The following is an 18,679-nucleotide window of genomic DNA, read 5'->3' on the forward strand; positions in this document are numbered from 1 at the left end:
GGGCAGAGAAGCACGGGACAGTTATCTTTCCAAGGAAATGTACTTTCTAAATAGGCTTATGATTAGGCTAAAGTTTACTACATTGCCTAGAAAAGCCTAAATATTGATCACCTATATTTCTTCACCTGAAATTCTTCCCACTCCTAAAAAGTAGGCAATAAAAATAGCTCAAGAATTAGTGCAAGTCTTTCCAACTCTGCTCTCTTCAAACTACATCTAGCACATTGGCTGATAAGGGCAATGTGAGAATCTCTGGTAATTTAACCTATTTCTTAAATTATTTTTGCGCATTTGAAATTGCCTATAGGGCGCAAAATTGCTGGTTTATTTCTGTTAGTGTGAAAATAAGGGAATTAGCTAGGGAAACCGACAGATCAATAACGTTACATTGACATACTGACTAATACAACCCACATTGCACTGAAAAAACATCAGAATATCAATCTTCAATCGTTTGGCCGATGGTTTCATTGTTTGAGTCAGGTCTAGTTAGATTGAGGCAAAAATAATAGCTAATGTAAGCCAACTTTTGGCCAGCTATCTATCAATTGGCAAAAGCTTGCCAAGTTAATTTACTTCTGTAACGTGACAAAACAAAGGCTACAAAACATGTCCATACAAACAACTGCTGTTTAATGTAGTAATAATAGCCACCTCATATCGCTATCTGACAGATAACTAAAGGCTAGAGCTGACCTGGCTGTGGTAGCTACTCACTAGCGTAGCTTATTCATTCACCTCAGTCGAGAGGGGATGAAACATTAGCTAACGTCACATGTCAGTTACAATACTAGCTCATCACTGTGAATAAACACAAGTTTCATTTTTTTCCTGTTAAGTTAAACAGCAGTTACCTTGCCAGCTACATCAGTCAGCTAAAAAGTAGCCAGTTTCTGTTCCTTTCACAACTCAGGGAAAGAGCGTAACACGTAATCATCACGTAACTATGCTCAACTCTCCCATGTTGGTCCAGCCAACCTTTCAGAAGCTTTGCCTTCACACAGCCTGTCAGCCCGCTCTGTGGTGTCCGAGTGGTCCTAAATCCAGTCAGATAAACACTCCAAACAGCTTACCCGACCGCTTGGAGGTGTCCATATGGTCCTAAAGCACACAGTTACCTCTTTCATGATAAAACTGGGGGTAAAAATGCAATTTCAGAATGTGGTGGGGGGGGGGGGGGACATGCTCCCCCCGTCCCCAGTGAAAGTTGCACCCCTGATGTTCAGTGTTGAAAAACTTTACCATTGACGAAAGTGAAAGTACAGCTATTTCCCCGGGCTACTTCGATGCATTTCGTTGCAGATAATATCTACCCTATCGTTGTTTTTTTAGGGGGGATCCCACAGTCCTGTTTTTGTGTAGTGAGGTTTTGAAATATAACATTTTGAGAATTAAACCACAAAACAAATGCAGTCTTCTCCATTTGTTAGTTAAGTGAAAACTTTAGTTTCCTTCCTTTGTACTCATGTGTGTCAGCTTATTAATTATATTGTAGCTATAATGACAAGCAAATGTGTCATAAATGTAATCATTATGTTGTACATAAAGTTTTATTTGAAGTCAATACATATTTGCCTGTTTATCATGTGAGATGAGTGCAGGCCAACCCAGCACATGGTAGGAATGGGAAATATGTTTGAGACTGTTGAGACATGCTCTATGAAAACAAACTCCAAAGCATCAGATCACAGAAGCCAGCTACACCTACAGGAAACCCATATCGTCATATGAGGAAGGAAGCAATGTTGCTAAAGAACAGCTCAAAAGTCTTATAAAAGACAGCTCAGTATCCTCCTGAGGTGTCTATTTCTAAGCAACATTCAGTTCACCTGGACCACATGCAGGGGAGGTAGAACACTTGACCCAGCATTAATATCAGCGCACACTGTGGAAGAATGAAGTTATTTCGAGGGTTGAGGGATGAAGCAGGTAAGGAATGATCATTTCTCAAGTCTAGAACTCAATTGACATTGCATAGCGGAAAAATAAATCTAACAATTAAGCTTTCACTTCTTTAGTAGTTATTATTGACATAGCTATGCAATAGTATATCTGTTTAAAACAGGTGATAAATTACATAGCCTCAAAATGTTTTATGGTCGATTCAATCAAATCCGCTATAGCCAACATCCGCATAGCTGATGTTTGGACGGTGTTGGAGGTGAAACTGCGTTAAGGCAGTCAAATCCACAAGCTCTCCCTGCATTATCCCTAAAGTCGAAATTGCCATTGGCTGCATGGAATTGGAATAAGAGAAATCCCATGCAGCCTTGTTTACAAGTACGAACACTGAAATGTGAGATGTCATCTCACCTCGATTTGGCTGATATAAATCCTCATTATTTTGGTTAATAATTTTTAATTTGAGCATAATTACTGTATTTCTATATAACCTACACTTTCTCATTCTCGACTTCTACAAAAGTGGGATAGGTGTTACGTTCGGACCTATTTCCTTTGTTTTGTCATTATTTAGTATGGTCAGGGCGTGAGTTGGGGTGGGCAGTCTGTTTGTTTTTCTATGATTTGGGGATTTCTATGTTTCGGCCGAGTATGGTTCTCAATCAGAGGCAGGTGTCATTAGTTGTCTCTGATTGAGAATCATACTTAGGTAGCCTGGGTTTCACTGTTTGTTTGTGGGTGATTGTCTATGTTAGTTGCTTGTATCAGCACAGTTCTCATTATAGCTTCACGGTCGTTTATTGTTTTGTATAGTTTGTATTCAGTGTTCAGTGCTTTCTTTAATTAAAAAATCATCATTAACACATACCACGCATTTTGGTCTGCTCCTTACGATGATCGTGACAATAGGTGTGACTTTGTGAGATATTTTTTAGGTGGTTTGACACTTTATTCAGTCAGTAATGAAATAAGGAGACAGGCAAATGCTAGAAACAGTGGGAAGGTTGGAAGCAGGCAATGATCCCTGTTCTCAGGTGGAAGGTTGCATGCACCACATGCCTGGGAGTGTTACCACTACACCAAGGCTCTACACAGGAAATAGTTATAATGGTTGATGGCAGTGGCTAACCAAATCATAGTTTGCAGATTGCAAACATTTTGTAACGGCGTTCTTCTGTTGATGGAGGAGCGGACCAAAATGCAGCGTGGTGGTTACTCATGTATATTGATGAAAATAGACTTGACATGAAATAACTGAAATGTACAAAACAACAGACGGAAACGTGAAAAAACTATACAGCCTATCTAGTGAAACTTAAACACAGAAACAGGAACAATCACCCACGAAACAATCAAAGAATATGGCTGTCTAAATATGGTTCCCAATCAGAGACAACGATAATCCCCTGACTCTGATTGAGAACCGCCTCAGGCAGCCATAGACTACGCTCGACACCCCACAAAACCCCAAGACAAAAACACACCACAATAACCCATGTCACACCCTGGCCTGACCAAATAAATTAAGATAAACATAATATAATTTCGACCAGGGCGTGACACATTTTGTATATTGTAATTTGGGTGAACTCTTTAAAATCCTGCTTGCTCTCCAGGAGGGTTGGGAACTGCTGATCTATGTTTCCCAAGAGTTGAGTGTTTGAAAATGTTCTTGTTATAATAATACATTTCTCAAAATCACCAAACCTTCAAGAAGAATGCAATGAATATCAATATTCATTCAGGTGGTTAAGGCCTACTAGTTGAAGATCCTTGCCATCCTTTTACTCTACATAGACAAAATGTGTTCATGAGTTGTGACTGTTTCATGCCAAGCATGTGCACAATACTATAATGTCAAAAATTATATTTGATTCCTGGAGAAATGCTTATTTGTATGACTTATTCAAAACTGTCCATGAATGGCTGCAAAAATACATTGCCTCATATTATTCATTTTCAAAGACAAGTAGAAATATGAGATTTTAAACATTACACTGGCATACATTACACTGATTACACTGGCATAATTGGGAAGAAGTGGAATAACAAAGTAAGTGTGGGAATAACAGTAGGGTTCTTTCTGACAAGCACAGTAATTACCCTATATTTTAGCCAATTGTTAAGAATGACAATTGTTCCACGGACCAGACTAATTAAAGTAAATAGATAATAAAATATCCTGAAAACAAGTTGTCATCTAAAACAGGCTATAGGCTACATGTGCACCACCAAGTCAGAACAATAGGCTAAATTAAGAGGGGAAAAGGACCAACTGATTAGGGTGAGGGACATGGGCTACTAACAGCTTACTACACAACATACATTTAGTATTACTTTCTTAGCTACAGTATACATATCTCCCTGGCATGTTACATAATTTACGCAACAGCATACAATACATTTTTGGACTCACCTTGTTGTGCTGTGCTCACTTGAACAGGAAGGTGGCGGGACGGTCCTTCATAGGCAAATTTTGTCATCAAATTCTGGCATTCACTGGATTTATGGTGTTTTCAAGACAGCTGGGAACTCTGAAAAAAAACTAAGATGAATTGTGGTAACGTCACATATCAATGCAAAAATAACATGCAAAACAGGTGGGGCTCGAAACCCCCACCTGCCCTGAATGACGGGCTGCCACAGCGTCTTTTTACAGTTTTATAAACTCAGCAGAGAACGTTCTCTGGCTACGTTTCAAACTCATAAAAGACACACCCTCGTCTACTTACCCTCGCCTTATGCCCTTGGGGGAATCCCCGCGGCCATATTTGTCATAGTTCCAAATGATTAGCCAAGCAAGGTTAAGTTTGCAACGTAAATTCCTCAGCCCTCGTTTTTAATTGTTCATCCACTAAGAAGAGTCAGACAACTTAAAACCTCAACGTCAATATGGTGGAGTCAACAACCAGCGTAAATCAAAACGAATGTAAATCAGTTAGAAATTGTGCTACTAATGCACGTAAAGGTCATTGTTTTTGTTTGGTTAGCTTTTGAAAAATGTAGAAATTAAAAATGTTCCTTCTTCAGAAGTTCCAGCTTGGCAGGCTAATGTTAGCTAACTTAATAATTTGCTGTAGACGTATATTAATAATTTTATAACGTTAGTTAATATAAGTAGACATGTGATCATAATTGACAGATTTTTGTTTTGTTTTTCCATATTTTTTTGTCATTTGTATATTTTTAAAATTATTATTCTCGTTTTTTATTGCAGAAAAAACAGTATACATACAATAAGTATACAAACAGACAATTATAACATATGCTAGGGGCTACAAATAATTACAGATCATAGAAAGACATGAAAAGATACACACATTGTTTTAACAGCTTTCTTATTAGAAGAATGTAGAATGGTCTTAATGTACTGCTCAATTTCCTTATAGACAACACGGAATTATGTTTTTTTATTAGTGAATTTACATTTGTGAATATAACATTTTACCATCAGCACAATTAGATTCATGAGGTAAAAATGTTTCTTTATCCTTATTATAGTTAAGGAAACTGAGCAGCACATTCTCCCATAAAACAACAAGACCTCAAGAATATTAACAATTATAAATATTATGAATATCTTTCCATCATTTCTTTACATGTAGACAATGCCAAAATGAATGCAAAACTGTTTCTGGGTACAGTTCATGTTAATGTATTTTTTGTTTCTTCGGGTAATGATTTGCAGGGTAATACTTATGGATCATTCTGAAAGAGACCTCTTTGACCTTGTTATTAACAAGCAGGTATTTGTGTGGTAATAACCAGACTTTTGTCCAACAGATATTATTGACAAATGTATTCCAGTAAGTTGTGACATAAGGAATGGATAAAATATCCCTTTGAAATAAAGCACGTATAGATCTGTTGTTCTGAGGGAGCAAGGAGAAACACAGTTTTCCTATTGGAGAGTCAACTGGATTAAGCAAGGGTAGGTCAAGAAGGTGATGTCTGGTTACATCTTTAAACAACAGAGTTCCAAATAGAATAGCATCAAAGACTATGGCAAACTCTCTAGGTGTAACAGGGATATTGTAACGAGATAACAAATTCTTCATAATTGAGTAACAATCCTTCTGCATTGAAAAGTTGACTCACCAGCAGGATATGATTATTGAACCAGTTCTTTAAAAAATAAAGACTTGTTTCTATACCAAATATCCTTATTGTTCAAAATTAAATACCTATGTGGGGGAAAAGTATGTTTATATATTAACGACCACTCTAAGGATACTTGCCTATGAAAAGCAGATCATTTTGTAGGAATCTTATGAATGTTATAGTTACAAAGTTACATACAATTGAAGCCACCTAAATGGGAGAAGATTTAATGAGGGATGAAATTCAAAATTAATTGTGGATTCTTTAAGAAATGTTTAGCCCAATTTATCTAAAAAGTATTATTCAGATTATTCAAAAAATTGAGATTTTTTTTGTGGAATCCTTCTGGCTGTTCTGCTTTTTGTGTTTCACCTGTTACTGTTTAATACAAATAAAAGTGTAAACTCGTCAGAGGTCAGGATCAGAAGTATTCACTTAATTTGACGCTTGGGGGGAAGAGGGTGTGTTTTAAGGTTGTGGAATGCCGCCTTTCTCTCCATTCAGCGCCACTCTAATCTTGAGGGGCGTTACTTTAAAATATGCAACCAATTATCTTGATCCCTTAGATATTTAGACCAATCATATTCTTCAATGTGTGGCGGTTGACAGTGTGTGGCAGGGCAGGACCATTATAGATGTTCCGCTCGTGATGTTAAATTGCAGGCGCATATATGCTCCGATTTCAGAATGAGTTGGAGCACAGTTGAAAAGTTAAGGCGCTGACTATATAATCGACTAAATACAAAAATAAATTCAGTACTTTTCAATGCGTGAGATATAAGACGTGTGCCGTGCGAGCGTGAGAAGAGGGTCAATGCGTGTATTTCACGATCAATGCGTGAGAGTTGGCAACTCTGGTTCTACGCTATACAAGTAAAGTGGTCAGTCCTGTCCGGAGAGTAGAGCTATTCCTTTCGGTTCACACTTATTTTTCTATCAGGCTTAAGGTATGTCTATACTGAATGCTTTCTTTTACACATACTGAACGTTTGCTTATGATCTCAAAATTTTTATTAACAAAATATACATAGCAATGATATCTGCAGAATATATATCTTATCTTTTACCCACTTTTTTAGGGTAGCGTTAGATAAAGATATTGCCAGATAAAAAGGCCTTACATTTTTAAACATTGTAGCGAATTTGGGGGTTAGCCACGACCATGACCCAACCCTGTTCAGCGACTGTCAAACTAACACCTTAATCAAATCAAATAGTATTGGTCACATACACATTTTTAGCAGTAGCGAAATGCTTAACCGTTATTCTAAACGGTCCAAACTGATGAGTTCGCTATGTGTTGTGTTAATGTCGCTGCCATATTTAACAGCGCAGCAGATTGAATACCATCAGTTTATTGCACATTGTGTCTGTAAAACACCCTCATCGGCAGCCACCTCTGATGATAATGCAGTAAGTGTCCATCTGTCTCTGACTGTCTCTCTATAGTGATGAGGACCCTAAGGACTAGAAACACAGTTTTGGGAACAGGATCCACTGAGCCAAACTCTTCAGTGGAACACAGTGGAAAGACAACATCAGCTGGAAGAAAGTTTAAACCTTTAATATTGCCCCGGATCCTAAGACGGAATTCCAAGAGTAACACCAACATCACTGCTCCAGATGTCCCCAACACATCCAGTGTTATTACTGCCCCTCTCGAGGGTGAGTAAACACTACAATGAGTTCTACCTTTTATCTGTCATTGCATCGTATTTTCAAATGATTCCTTTCTTGTCAAAGGTTATCAAAATCCCTGTGGAATTTACATTTCCCTTATGACTGATTCATTTGTTTATATAACATCTGTAGATGGTTGGTATAACCGATATCATACAGTACATTCATATGCAAATGTTTTATGGCATATAGTTTAGACACTGTAAACACTACACAGTCTTTGTTGTCTTTCCCCTCAGAGTTGTTGACTTTTGAGCAGAACCTTGAGAGAAATTGCCTGTCTGCTGCTGGCCAACAGCTGATTGAGAGAGAGGAGCGTCTATATGGACAGATCTCAGAAGAGGTGGTTCAGTCGACCACAGAGTGGGAGAAGGAGGAAGAGCAGTTCACCAGAGATCACAAAGCCCTCCTCAGCCAAATAGACCTGGCTGTAAAGAGTTCTCTCAGTCCAGATGAAGACAGTCTTGAGGCTCTGAAGTCTGCAGTGAAAGCTATCCTACAGGAGGAGGAGCAGGATAGGCGATGGCTGAAGCAGGTGGGTAAACAGCCTCCCTGGAGGCCCAGTGAGTGTAGACGTCACCACAACACTGTCCTCCAGAGCCTGGTGGAGGAGCGTATGGACAATGCCGAATTGCCTCCTGAAGAGAGCAACAAGCTACGCTCCTCCCTGCAGAGGGATGTCTGTGGGAAGGGCAGGCGGCTGCAGGAGGACCTGCTGAGGGTGGTGAAGGATGTGAAGGGCTGCTACCCAGAGGACATGGATATCTGCAACTTCTATGGAAAGATGTATCACCAAGCCTTCAGCGCAGGGATGAGGAATATTGAAGAGTATGGGCTGGGCATGGATGACTGCTCTTACCTCCTGTATTGGGTGAATGTTGCCTACCCAGAGTGAGTGATGTCTTGTTTGTGTTTGGTTATTAAAAGACTATATAATGAGGTCAGGAAATGTGACTGACTAGCATAGTAACTCCTGGTTTTTGTCTTAGAATTCTACAAAATCCAGAACTGACCAAGGTGATTAACCCTGAAATGTTAGGAAAGCTGTTGACTGAGGAGTTGACAACACCATTGGAGAATCAATGTCTTTCTCACAAAGAGGTAAATATGATTTCAATTAAAATGTGTCCTGCAAACTGGACCACAGCTTTCTGACCCATGTGTTTATGTTTTTGTACAGCAAAAGATTAGGGGCTCTATTAAGTCTGTATTGCTGAAGCATTGCAGATTGTGCGATAGAAATGTGAAGGTAATATCTGATTGAGCCGACATATGCAGCGTTTATCGTGAATAAAGTCTTCACTAACGCAAGAACATTGCCTTTAAATTTCAATCATGCTGTAACGCTGAACTTCTGCCATACGGTTTAAATAGAGCCCTAGATTTGCCCATCTACAGATGTAGGATCTTGCAACAACAAAAAACGATTCAAAGTTTAAAAGGCTTCTAAAGTTAGTAATTCCCACTTAAAATGTTCAGACTTGATTTGCCCTTACTACAAATGTATCCACCTCTCCAAAAATGTCAATTTATAATCCACACAATAATTCACATTTCCTGTTGCTGCAGGATTATTTTCCTGCTGTCAGATGCAGGCTCAAATTAAGATCCTACATCTGGAGATGTAAATGATGGCTTGTGCATCATTAGAAAAAGTTTATGGTAATAAGCCAACACTTTTTTGGGTTCCAGGTAGAACTACTTTGGGTTCCATGTAGGATCCTCTGGGGAAAGGGTTCTACATGGAACCCAATAGGGTTCTATCTGGAACCAAAAATAGTTATTCTATGGGAAGAGCCAAAGAACCCTTTTGGAACCCTTTTTTCGAAGTGTGTGGGCTTATTACATTACATTTCTTTATGTTATATTTTAGGTTATAGATAGCACCATTTTTTCTAAGAGTGCAGAGATAAATGGTTCCCTTGTTAGATACATTGTTTTGTTGATGCCCTGTTTTCAGACAGAGGTGCAGACATTGATCAACAAAGTGCTGATGGTGGAGGAGCAAGCCTGGATGGAGGGGTCTATGCCTGAGCTCAGAGACGACTGTTACTTTAGCCCCTTGGCCATCGACGTCATTCAGGTAGACATTATATAGGAAATATTTGGCATCCTCATGCCTTTATTGCTCTAAATATTCAGTTAGTCACAAATTAGGTTGTTGATTTTAACAGGGATTAATTTAATACATTTTTTATTTCACTGTCCCTTTAGTTTATTAATGCTGCAGTGAAATCGATAGAGACAGTTTTGGGAGCCATGTCCAAAGTCCAGATAATTGTGTGCCTATTGAAGGACTTCTTGAATAGGTACTACAGTATACACTTTTTGCAGGAAATAATTGCATGACCTGAAGTTACAATGCATTGTATTGTATTCTATTCCAAATACTATCAAATTATGATTATCTATTACTAATATACCAAATTACACACTTGCAGCTATAAGAAATTCCTGGAGAAAGTTCTCAAGGGAAGCAACAATGGAAACAGCAGAACTGTGATGATGGCCAATCTTGCCTGTGTTGAACAATTTAGGTATGTTGTACTTTTCTTTTCAGTTTTTTTATATCCAAATTGATTGGACCACGATGACATCTAGTCATCTAATTTGATGTCTATGATTCCACACAGGGACTATATTGTAAACAAAGCCGATATCTTCCCAGTGGATGTAAAGGAATGCTGTCTGTCCATAGTAGCTGAAATGAAAAACATTGGCTACACATCTTTAACAAGCCCTATACACAAGGATCTCCAGGTATAGCTGACTTACACAACTCATCTCTCTTTGATTTTGCGTCTGAGTCAAGTAATATAAAGTGTAATGTACCTACTTGCCTGTCCTTGCTCTTAATTCAGTACTGATCTATTGTCTATCTGCCCTCGCCACACACACACAGTCTCAGTACAGAGATCTGGGGACGCCTGTCTGGTTGGAGAAGAAGAAACAGGTGTTTGAAAAGCTGTTTGAAGGAATTAACAAACACACCCAGGATCTTAAGGGCTTGACTAACTCCTGTCATCAGGTAAATTGATTGAGAGATGGAATGGCTAATTTCCTGGTTGGTTGGTAGGTTGGTTAATTGATAGATTGAGAAATCAATTGGTTGGTTGGTTGATTAATTGGTCGAATGGTTATACAGGAGCTGCTGAGCCAGCTGCACTTGGAAGTGACAGTGGAGTATGTGAGGAGGCTACTGAAGAGGAAGATAAAGCTGAGAGACAAAGAGATGCAGGAGCAGGCGGCCAGGTCGTTGTGTGAGGATGGCCAGAGTCTACACAAACTGTTCACTGAAGCGGTGAGAATACACTTACTCTCACTCACACACACACGCACACGCACACACACACACACACACACACACACACACACACACACACACACACACACACACACACACACACACACACACACACACACACACACATCATATTGTGTTTGTTGTCACAGGGTTCCAGGGAGGAGTGGCTAAGTGACATCCTTCCCAAGATTGCTGAAGTGCTGAAACTCCAAGACATTTCCTCCATACAGCTGGAGATAGTGACTCTGAGTCAAGCTTACCCTGATCTCAGGTTAAACTTTCATACTTGTTATTCACATAACTGTTGTTAGACAATACTGTAGCTATGTGATTTTGTATTTCCTTTGCATATTCTAATGCAGTGATTGCTTATATTGATACAGCTGAAACAGTTCCTTTTATAATGCTAAATTCAGTTACAGTGCCTTGCACAAAGCCAATAACACACGGCAGATGATGCTGTGTTTGCGTTGAACACCCAGTGAGCTCAACCTTTTCCACTTTGACCCACAGTGAATTCCAGGTGTCCGCCCTGCTTAGCCTCAAATCCAACCTTTCTGCCTCTGCCGTGAGGAGGGTAAAGAAGACCCTCCTGGACAACCAGGACACCACCAGCACCCAGGATGTCCCATCTTTTTTCTCCAAGGTACAGGTCAAATGAGTGTTGAATACTCTTAATGGGTCACGTCTGCAACGCTCTTGTAAGGAAAGTACCCTAAAGAGGGGACTAGCGTGGTTCTGGTTCCGGTTCTGACTGAAATGTTCGCTTATAAATTGTTCTGTGGACACCATAGATTGAAATAGCATGCATTCAGCGATAGCCCTAGATTTCACGGACTCGGGACTATATATCTTCCACCTGTATACCTCAGGCTGTGAAATCTGACATCACTTGAAGCTGGGATGTCCTGCCTACCATTTCATTCACTCTTCCAATACTCCATCAACTCCTGGCTGAATGCTATGTCACTGCCATTGACAAAGCACATGCCTGCAATCCTTAGATCCTAGCGTAGCAGGAGAGAATGGTTTCATCAAAGTCATCAACAATAATTCAGAGATTTTAAATAAATGTTTTTTTCTGTTTGCCATAGACAGACAAGATTAATATGAGAAGAATGGCCAGTTCATAATGAGTAGAGAATATGCACATTTTCTCTAACATGAAACATGTATTTTACAGTTATAAGGAAGTTGACATTTTATAGTTAGTCTTTTAGAATTTGATTGTACTATATTTAGAAAGCATATCCGTCATTTCAAGCCTCATTCATACATTTGTGTAGAATAGCAAATGCATCATAAAATATTTAATATGTGTATCATTTGTACTGTGTACTTGAGCGTGTGTCCTCGAAAGTGGCCACCTCAGCAATATTGTTTTTTAAATACCAGAAAGGTGGGATTTTAATCTTTCTTGGAGTATTCTGCATTACAAATGATTGTTTATTGCCATCTCATTATAAATAATTACTTGTGGGTACATAGATTATAATTTAGATGACCCTTGAACCACATCAACAGCCTTGTCGTTTACAGGATAGGCATTTCAAGTGAGTCAGGCTGCCAATTCTTCCAGGTTAATGTCCCTATATCCCCTGGAAGACTGTCAGTTTTGATAATAGGTTGTGATAAGGATTTAAGGGACACCATTCTTTGATATCCCCTGGGATACCATTGAGGAAGCATGTTGTGTATGGGACTGTCCATTGAAAAAGATCAAATAAATACCATCCTATGTCTCTAATGGGGCCATCCAAAACGCATTCAAATTGACTTGCTGATTACTGAATGTGTTGTGAATTTCTGTACATTTTGGAATTTCCAATATCCGAGTACTACTCTCACAACCCAAAAAGACTGTTAGGGGATTTCCCTTCTCAGCGGAAGCACAATCACTGATAGCCTTACTGCCGTTGTCTCCATCTACAGGGCACTATTGGTTCTAAGTCTTTCCATTAGGCATTTTTGATGAGGATTAAAACCACTTGACCTGAAAATGAAAAACTTTGGGCAGTTTTAATTCCAATTTCTCTTTAAGAGTAAATAATAACTTGCCATATAGTACCTTTTAAAAAGTTGACAAAGACATGTAATCAGAGCTCCAAATATTGTGTTGTCGGTTGAGAACTTGATGGTCATGTTGTTTAGAATGGGGTCGTTATTGTCCTCTACCTGAGACTTCCCAGTTCCCACACTCAGCAGCAAAAAAGGCAGCCATACCAGGCTGCAGACCTGGTTTGGGACAGGAAAATGGAGTACACTTCCTGGCTTGTCTCCAGAACCTCCCAGGTCTGTCTCTGTGAAAGTCCTCCCTTCCAATGCAGCAGGGTAGGCAGGTGCTCCATAGTACTACAACAGAGGTAAACATGTAACAATACATCATATTGGAGATATCAAGCCTGTACTCAAGCTAATCCCTATGGAGTAAATTAGTCAGTGCTGTGGATCATGCAGACTTTGGAAACCCTGTGGCATACTCATCTGTGTGAAGTGGGGCTGTTTAACTTTGCACTTTTGCTTCTTAACGATTTTATGTTGTATTTTGCATGTTGAATTATTTATGTAATAAAAAGAGCAATTCATTACATGTATGTGAGGCACCTCTGTGTAGTTTGACATTTCTCAATTTCTCCTTCATGGATTCAACAATTATGTGGTTATTTAGTATTTTCTGCCTTACTCAAGGATTTCCCTTCAATTGGTTAGTCAATGATTCCAAGTCATTGTTACCATTCTGTCAATTAAAATGGGAAGTATACATTCTAAGCACTTGTCTAGCCATGATTTATTTTGTGTATCAGTTCCAAGTAAACACTCACTTTACCAGTAAGCTACACTACCGGTCCAAAGTTTTAGAACACCTACTCATTCAAGGGTTTTTCTTTATTTTTGCTATTTTCTACATTGTAGAATAATAGGCCAGTTCATCTGATGCAGCTCTCCATCACTCTCCTTCTTGGTAAAATAGCCCTTATACAGCCTGGAGGTGTGTTGGGTCATTGTCCTGTTGAAAAACAAATTCTAGTCCCACTAAGCCCAAACCAGATGGGATGGCGTATCGCTGCAGCATGCTGTGGTAGCCATGCTGGTTAAGTGTGCCTTGAATTCTAAATACATCACAGACTGTGTCACCAGCAAAGCACCAACACAGAATAACACCTCCTCCTCCATGCTTTACTGTCACGACTTCTGCTGAAGTCGTTGCCTCTCCTTGTTCGGGCGGTGCTCAGCGTTCGATGTCACCGGTCTTCTAGCCATCATTGATCCATTTTTCATTTTCCATTGGTTTTGTCTTGTCTTCCCACACACCTGTTTTCAATCCCATTCATTACCTGTTGTGTATTTAACCCCCTGTTTCCCCTCATGTCTTTGTCAGAGATAGTTTTATTGTCAGTGTAGTTTTATGGTGTATAGGTGCGCGTCGGGTCCTCGTACCCATGTTTGTTGATGTATGTACATTTTAGTGTTATGGAGCATGTTACGTGGACTTTATTAAAAGACTCCATTTTACACTCCTTTTGACTCTCCTGCGCCTGACTTCCCTGCCACCTATACACCTATGCCTGACATTTACGGTTGGAAATACACACGCGAAGATCATCCGTTCACCCGCACCGCATCTCACAAGGACACGGCAGTTGGAACCAAAAACCTCAAATTTGGACTCCATACCAAAGGACACATTTCCACCGGTCTAATGTCCATTGCTCATGTTTCTTGGCCCAAGCAAGTCTCTTATTATTATTATCCTTTAGTAGTGGTTTATTTGCAGCAATTCAACCATGAAGGCCTGATTCACACAGTCTCCTCTGAACAGTTGATGTTGAGATGTGTCTGTTACTTGAACTCAGTAAAAGCATTTATTTGTCCTGCAATTTCTAAGGCTGATAATTCTAATGAACTTATCCTCTGCAGCATCCATCCTTCCATTTCTGTGGCGGTCTTCATGAGAGCCAGTTTCATCATAGCGCTTGATTGTTTATGCGACTGCACTTGAAGAAACTTTCAATGTTCTTGAAATTTTCCGTATTGACTGACCTTCATGTCTTAAAGTAATGATGGACTGTCATTTCTCTTTGCTTATTTGAGCTGTTCTTGCCATAATATGGACTTGATATTTTACCAAATAGGTCTATCTTCTGTATACCACCCTTACCCTGCCACAACACAACTGATTGTCTTAAATGAGTTAAGGAAAGAAATTCCACAAATTAACTTTTAAGAAGGCACACCTGTTAATTGAAATGCATTCCAGGTGACTACCTCATGAAGCTGGTTGGGAGAATGCCAAGAGTGTGCAAAGCTGTCATCAAGGAAAAGGATAGCTATTTGAAGAATATAAAATAAATTATTTGTTCAAAACTTCTTTTTGTTTACTACATGTTTCCATATGTGTTATTTTATAGTTTTGCCATCTTCACCATGATTCTACAATGTAGAAACTGGTAAAAATAAAGAAAAACCTTTGAATGACTAGATGTTCGAAAACTTTTGACCGGTAGTGTACCTATGATTTTGGAAGGAGGAAGGAAACCACATTAACAGCCTTATTGTTAACAGGATAGATGTTTCAAGTGAATCATGCTGCCAATTCTTCCAGTTTAATGTCTTTATCTCCACTGGAAGACTGTCAGAGATTTGATAATAGTTTGTGATAATGATATAAAGGGAAACACCATACTGTCCATTGAAAAATATAAGCTAAATACCATCCTACCTCTCCAATGGAGCCATTCAAAATGCATTCAAATTGACTTACTGATTACTGTATGTGTACATTTTGGAATTTCCAATATTTGAGTACTACTCTCACAAGCCCAGAAGACTGTCAGGGGATTTCCTTTCTCAGGGGAAGCACAATTACCGATAGCCTTACTGCCTTTGTCTCCATCTACAGGGCATGACTCACTACACATGAAGTCTTTCCATGAGGCATTTTTGATGAGGATTAAAATCACTTGACCTCAAAATGAAAAACATTAGGCAGTTTTAATTCCAATTTCAAATATGTATTTTTTCTTCTTTAAGACATTAAATAATAACTTGCCATAGAATACCTTTAAAAAGTTGACAAAGACATGTTCCAAATATTGTGTTGTCGGTTGAGAACTTGAGGGTCATGTTGTTAGAGTGGGGTCGTTATTGTCCTTTGTCTGAAATGTCCCAGTTCACACACTCAGCAGCAAAGAAGGCAGTCAAACCAGGGTGCAGACCTGGTTTGGGAGAGGTCAATGGGGTACACTTCCTGGCTTGCCTCCAGAACCTCCCGGGTCAGTCTCCATGACAGGCCTCCCTTCCAGCGCAGCAGGGCTGGAAGGTGCTCAGCAGCACTACAACAGAGATAAACATTTATCAATACATAATATTGGAGATATCAAGCCTGTTCTCAAGCTAATCCATATGTAATACAATTACATTCAGTGCTGTGGACCATGCAGACTTTTGAAACCCTGTGGTATACTCTGTTTTACCTTGTACTGGCGTTGTCCTTCAGTATCTCACTGACTATTATCTTGAGACTTTCAATGTCGCTGCACTCCAGCACTTCTCTCACTTTAATCAGTATGATGTTCCACTGTTTAACATCAGGATTCTGATAAAAATAACTAATGTCAGTGGAAGAATATTGACCTTTTAAAGTAATTACACATTCTGAGAAGAACCAGCTGCATCTTATCAGGTAGAAAGGAGGCATTTATAGTAATTGGTGTACAACAGGACTAGCTTTTTCACCAGGACTGAGAAGATAGAGTGAAGGAGCTCAGCATCGTGCATCACTCTTTTGTTCACATAATCCCATCTCTTCACCAGCTTCCCATGGTTACTCTGCACCAGGTGTTGGAGGTACAGAAGGGTGATGCACTGATAGGCTTTGTTAATCACAGTCTGCAGAGAGAAAGGACAGAGATCTATAAAATAATATACTGGAAAGAACAAGAGAGAAGTGTTGAGTATTTCACATTAAAGTTTCGTTATAAGAATGTAATAGGTGGGGTCTCCCGGGTGGCGCAGTGGTCTGTGCCACCAGAGACTCTGGGTTCTAGTCCAGGCTCTGTCGCAGCTGGCCGCGACCGGGAGGCCCATGGGGCGGCGCACAATTGGCCCAGCATTGTCCGGGTTAGGGAGGGTTTGGCCAGCAGGGATATCCTTGTCTCATCGCGCACTAGCAACTCCTGTGGCAGGCCGGGCGCAGTGCACGCTGACCAGGTTGCCAGGTGTACGGTGTTTCCTCCGGCACATTGGTGCGGCTGGCTTCCGGGTTGGATGGGCATCGTGTCAAGAAGCAGTGCGGCTTGGTTGGGTTGTGTTTCGGAGGATGGCTCAAGACCTTTGCCTCTCCCGAGTCCGTACGGGAGTTGCAGCGATGAGACAAGACTGTAACTACTACAAATTGGATACCACAAACGGGGGGAGAAAAAGGGGGTAAAAAAAGAAGAGGAATGTAATAGGAATGCTCTCACACCAGATGTGAACAGTGAACACACCTTTTGCGTATCCTTGTCTTTGGGAAGGTCTTGGAAAATAAATGTAATCTCTTTCATTAGATTTTCCATTTGTTCATCCTCTCTTTTGAAGTACTTCTTCAAGGAAATCTGGGGATCACAAAACATTGTAACACAGTTTCTCTTAATTGTTTCAATATAATTTAATAGAAATTAAGATTACAAAATTAATGTGTTTCTCGGATGAAGTTCATATTGGAAGTGGGAACTTGTGGATTTTGAACAGGTAGGCTTGTCTTGCTATAGTATTTCTATAGGGGGGGGGGGGGGGGTAACCTGTGCAAGTTGAATTGGTTTTTCCAGGAGAAGCTTCCAAGAAAGAGCTTCCAACCCCTTAAGTGTTGATATGGTTTTAACACAGTCTAAGCTTGTGTCATCTTTGGCAATCCTTGAAATATACAACCTGCAACAGATACATAATCATAATGATTATCATGATTCAACAACAATACATGAGATTTGATTTCATAGCATAAATATAAACATATAAAACTTACTTGAGTTCAATGCAGGTGTTGAACGTCTTAAAGAAGTGCATTGTACCTGACGTTCCCATTCCTGCTTGTTTCTGAAGGTGCTTCTTTTCAACATTGACATACCTGCACAATAAGCACATTCATTCAACATTTTGCCTGGTCTCAGTGTATTACCAGACAAACAGCAAGACAATGAAACAGTAGTGGTACTAAGAAAAGGTGACAACTACCTTTCCACAAAGTCCTGTAGCTCTCGCCAACAGACTATTTGGACCTTGCGCATCAGAGTTTGGCTCATCATCTTTGCTTTCTGGAGAACTGCATTGATGCACTATGTGGAGGAGGAAGAGTCACCGGGAGAGAAATGGCTTAGTATAGATTTACAGTGATACACTTTATTATCTCTTTACACATCACTGCTGGTTGAAGTACCTGGATGACATCCAGATGCAGTTTGATAAAGGCCTCCTCTCCAGAGACACACACCTCTCTACCTGACTCCTCGTTCTGAAGGATCCTCCTCAGTGATGTGGAGATGTCCTCCTACAATGGGTCAGACAGAGAGACTGAAATACGTCAAATCTTCACAGGAACTTCATGGGTTATTATCAAATAAAATAGGTTTAGAAATCAATACATGATAGAAATCTAGCCCTCAAGAAGTGTGCTTGTTTTGAGATGACATCACATCACCTATAGGTGATTCACCT

General features: G+C 39.7%; 1 protein-coding gene and 1 long non-coding RNA gene across 3 annotated transcripts; one reads left to right on the forward strand and one right to left on the reverse strand.

Annotated features, from left to right (window-relative positions):
* The first annotated feature begins 1,710 nt into the window (after positions 1 to 1,710).
* LOC135508115 (tumor necrosis factor alpha-induced protein 2-like) lies at positions 1,711 to 13,590 on the forward strand. 2 transcript variants are annotated; one of them, XM_064928068.1, is made up of 12 exons: positions 1,711 to 1,929; positions 7,453 to 7,668; positions 7,923 to 8,574; positions 8,673 to 8,784; positions 9,644 to 9,766; positions 9,898 to 9,992; positions 10,125 to 10,220; positions 10,317 to 10,443; positions 10,586 to 10,711; positions 10,829 to 10,984; positions 11,137 to 11,258; positions 11,501 to 13,590. In XM_064928068.1, the coding sequence occupies exons 1-12, from the start codon at positions 1,896 to 1,898 to the stop codon at positions 11,646 to 11,648; spliced, it is 2,007 nt and encodes a 668-aa protein (XP_064784140.1). In that variant the 5' UTR covers positions 1,711 to 1,895; the 3' UTR covers positions 11,649 to 13,590. The 2 variants fall into 2 exon arrangements, with proteins under 2 accessions (XP_064784140.1, XP_064784141.1); XM_064928069.1 differs by lacking the exon at positions 1,711 to 1,929 and adding an exon at positions 6,647 to 6,950.
* A 4,404-nt stretch (positions 13,591 to 17,994) lies between these two features.
* Positions 17,995 to 18,432, reverse strand: LOC135507376 (uncharacterized). Its single transcript, XR_010450654.1, has 3 exons — positions 18,402 to 18,432; positions 18,200 to 18,300; positions 17,995 to 18,092 (listed from the first exon to the last, which is right to left on the reverse strand). It is a non-coding gene; the product is annotated as an uncharacterized LOC135507376 (long non-coding RNA).
* Positions 18,433 to 18,679: the final 247 nt, after the last annotated feature.

This window comes from Oncorhynchus masou, chromosome 21 (genome assembly GCF_036934945.1).
Source record: "Oncorhynchus masou masou isolate Uvic2021 chromosome 21, UVic_Omas_1.1, whole genome shotgun sequence".
Taxonomy (NCBI): domain Eukaryota; kingdom Metazoa; phylum Chordata; class Actinopteri; order Salmoniformes; family Salmonidae; genus Oncorhynchus; species Oncorhynchus masou.

Coding starts and splice junctions, on each gene's coding strand:
- LOC135508115 (XM_064928068.1), top strand. CDS start 1,896: ATGAAGTTATTTCGAGGGTTGAGGGATGAAGCAG. Junction 8,785..9,643: donor AATGTCTTTCTCACAAAGAG/GTAAATATGATT, acceptor CCCTGTTTTCAG/ACAGAGGTGCAGACATTGAT. Junction 9,767..9,897: donor TGGCCATCGACGTCATTCAG/GTAGACATTATA, acceptor CTGTCCCTTTAG/TTTATTAATGCTGCAGTGAA.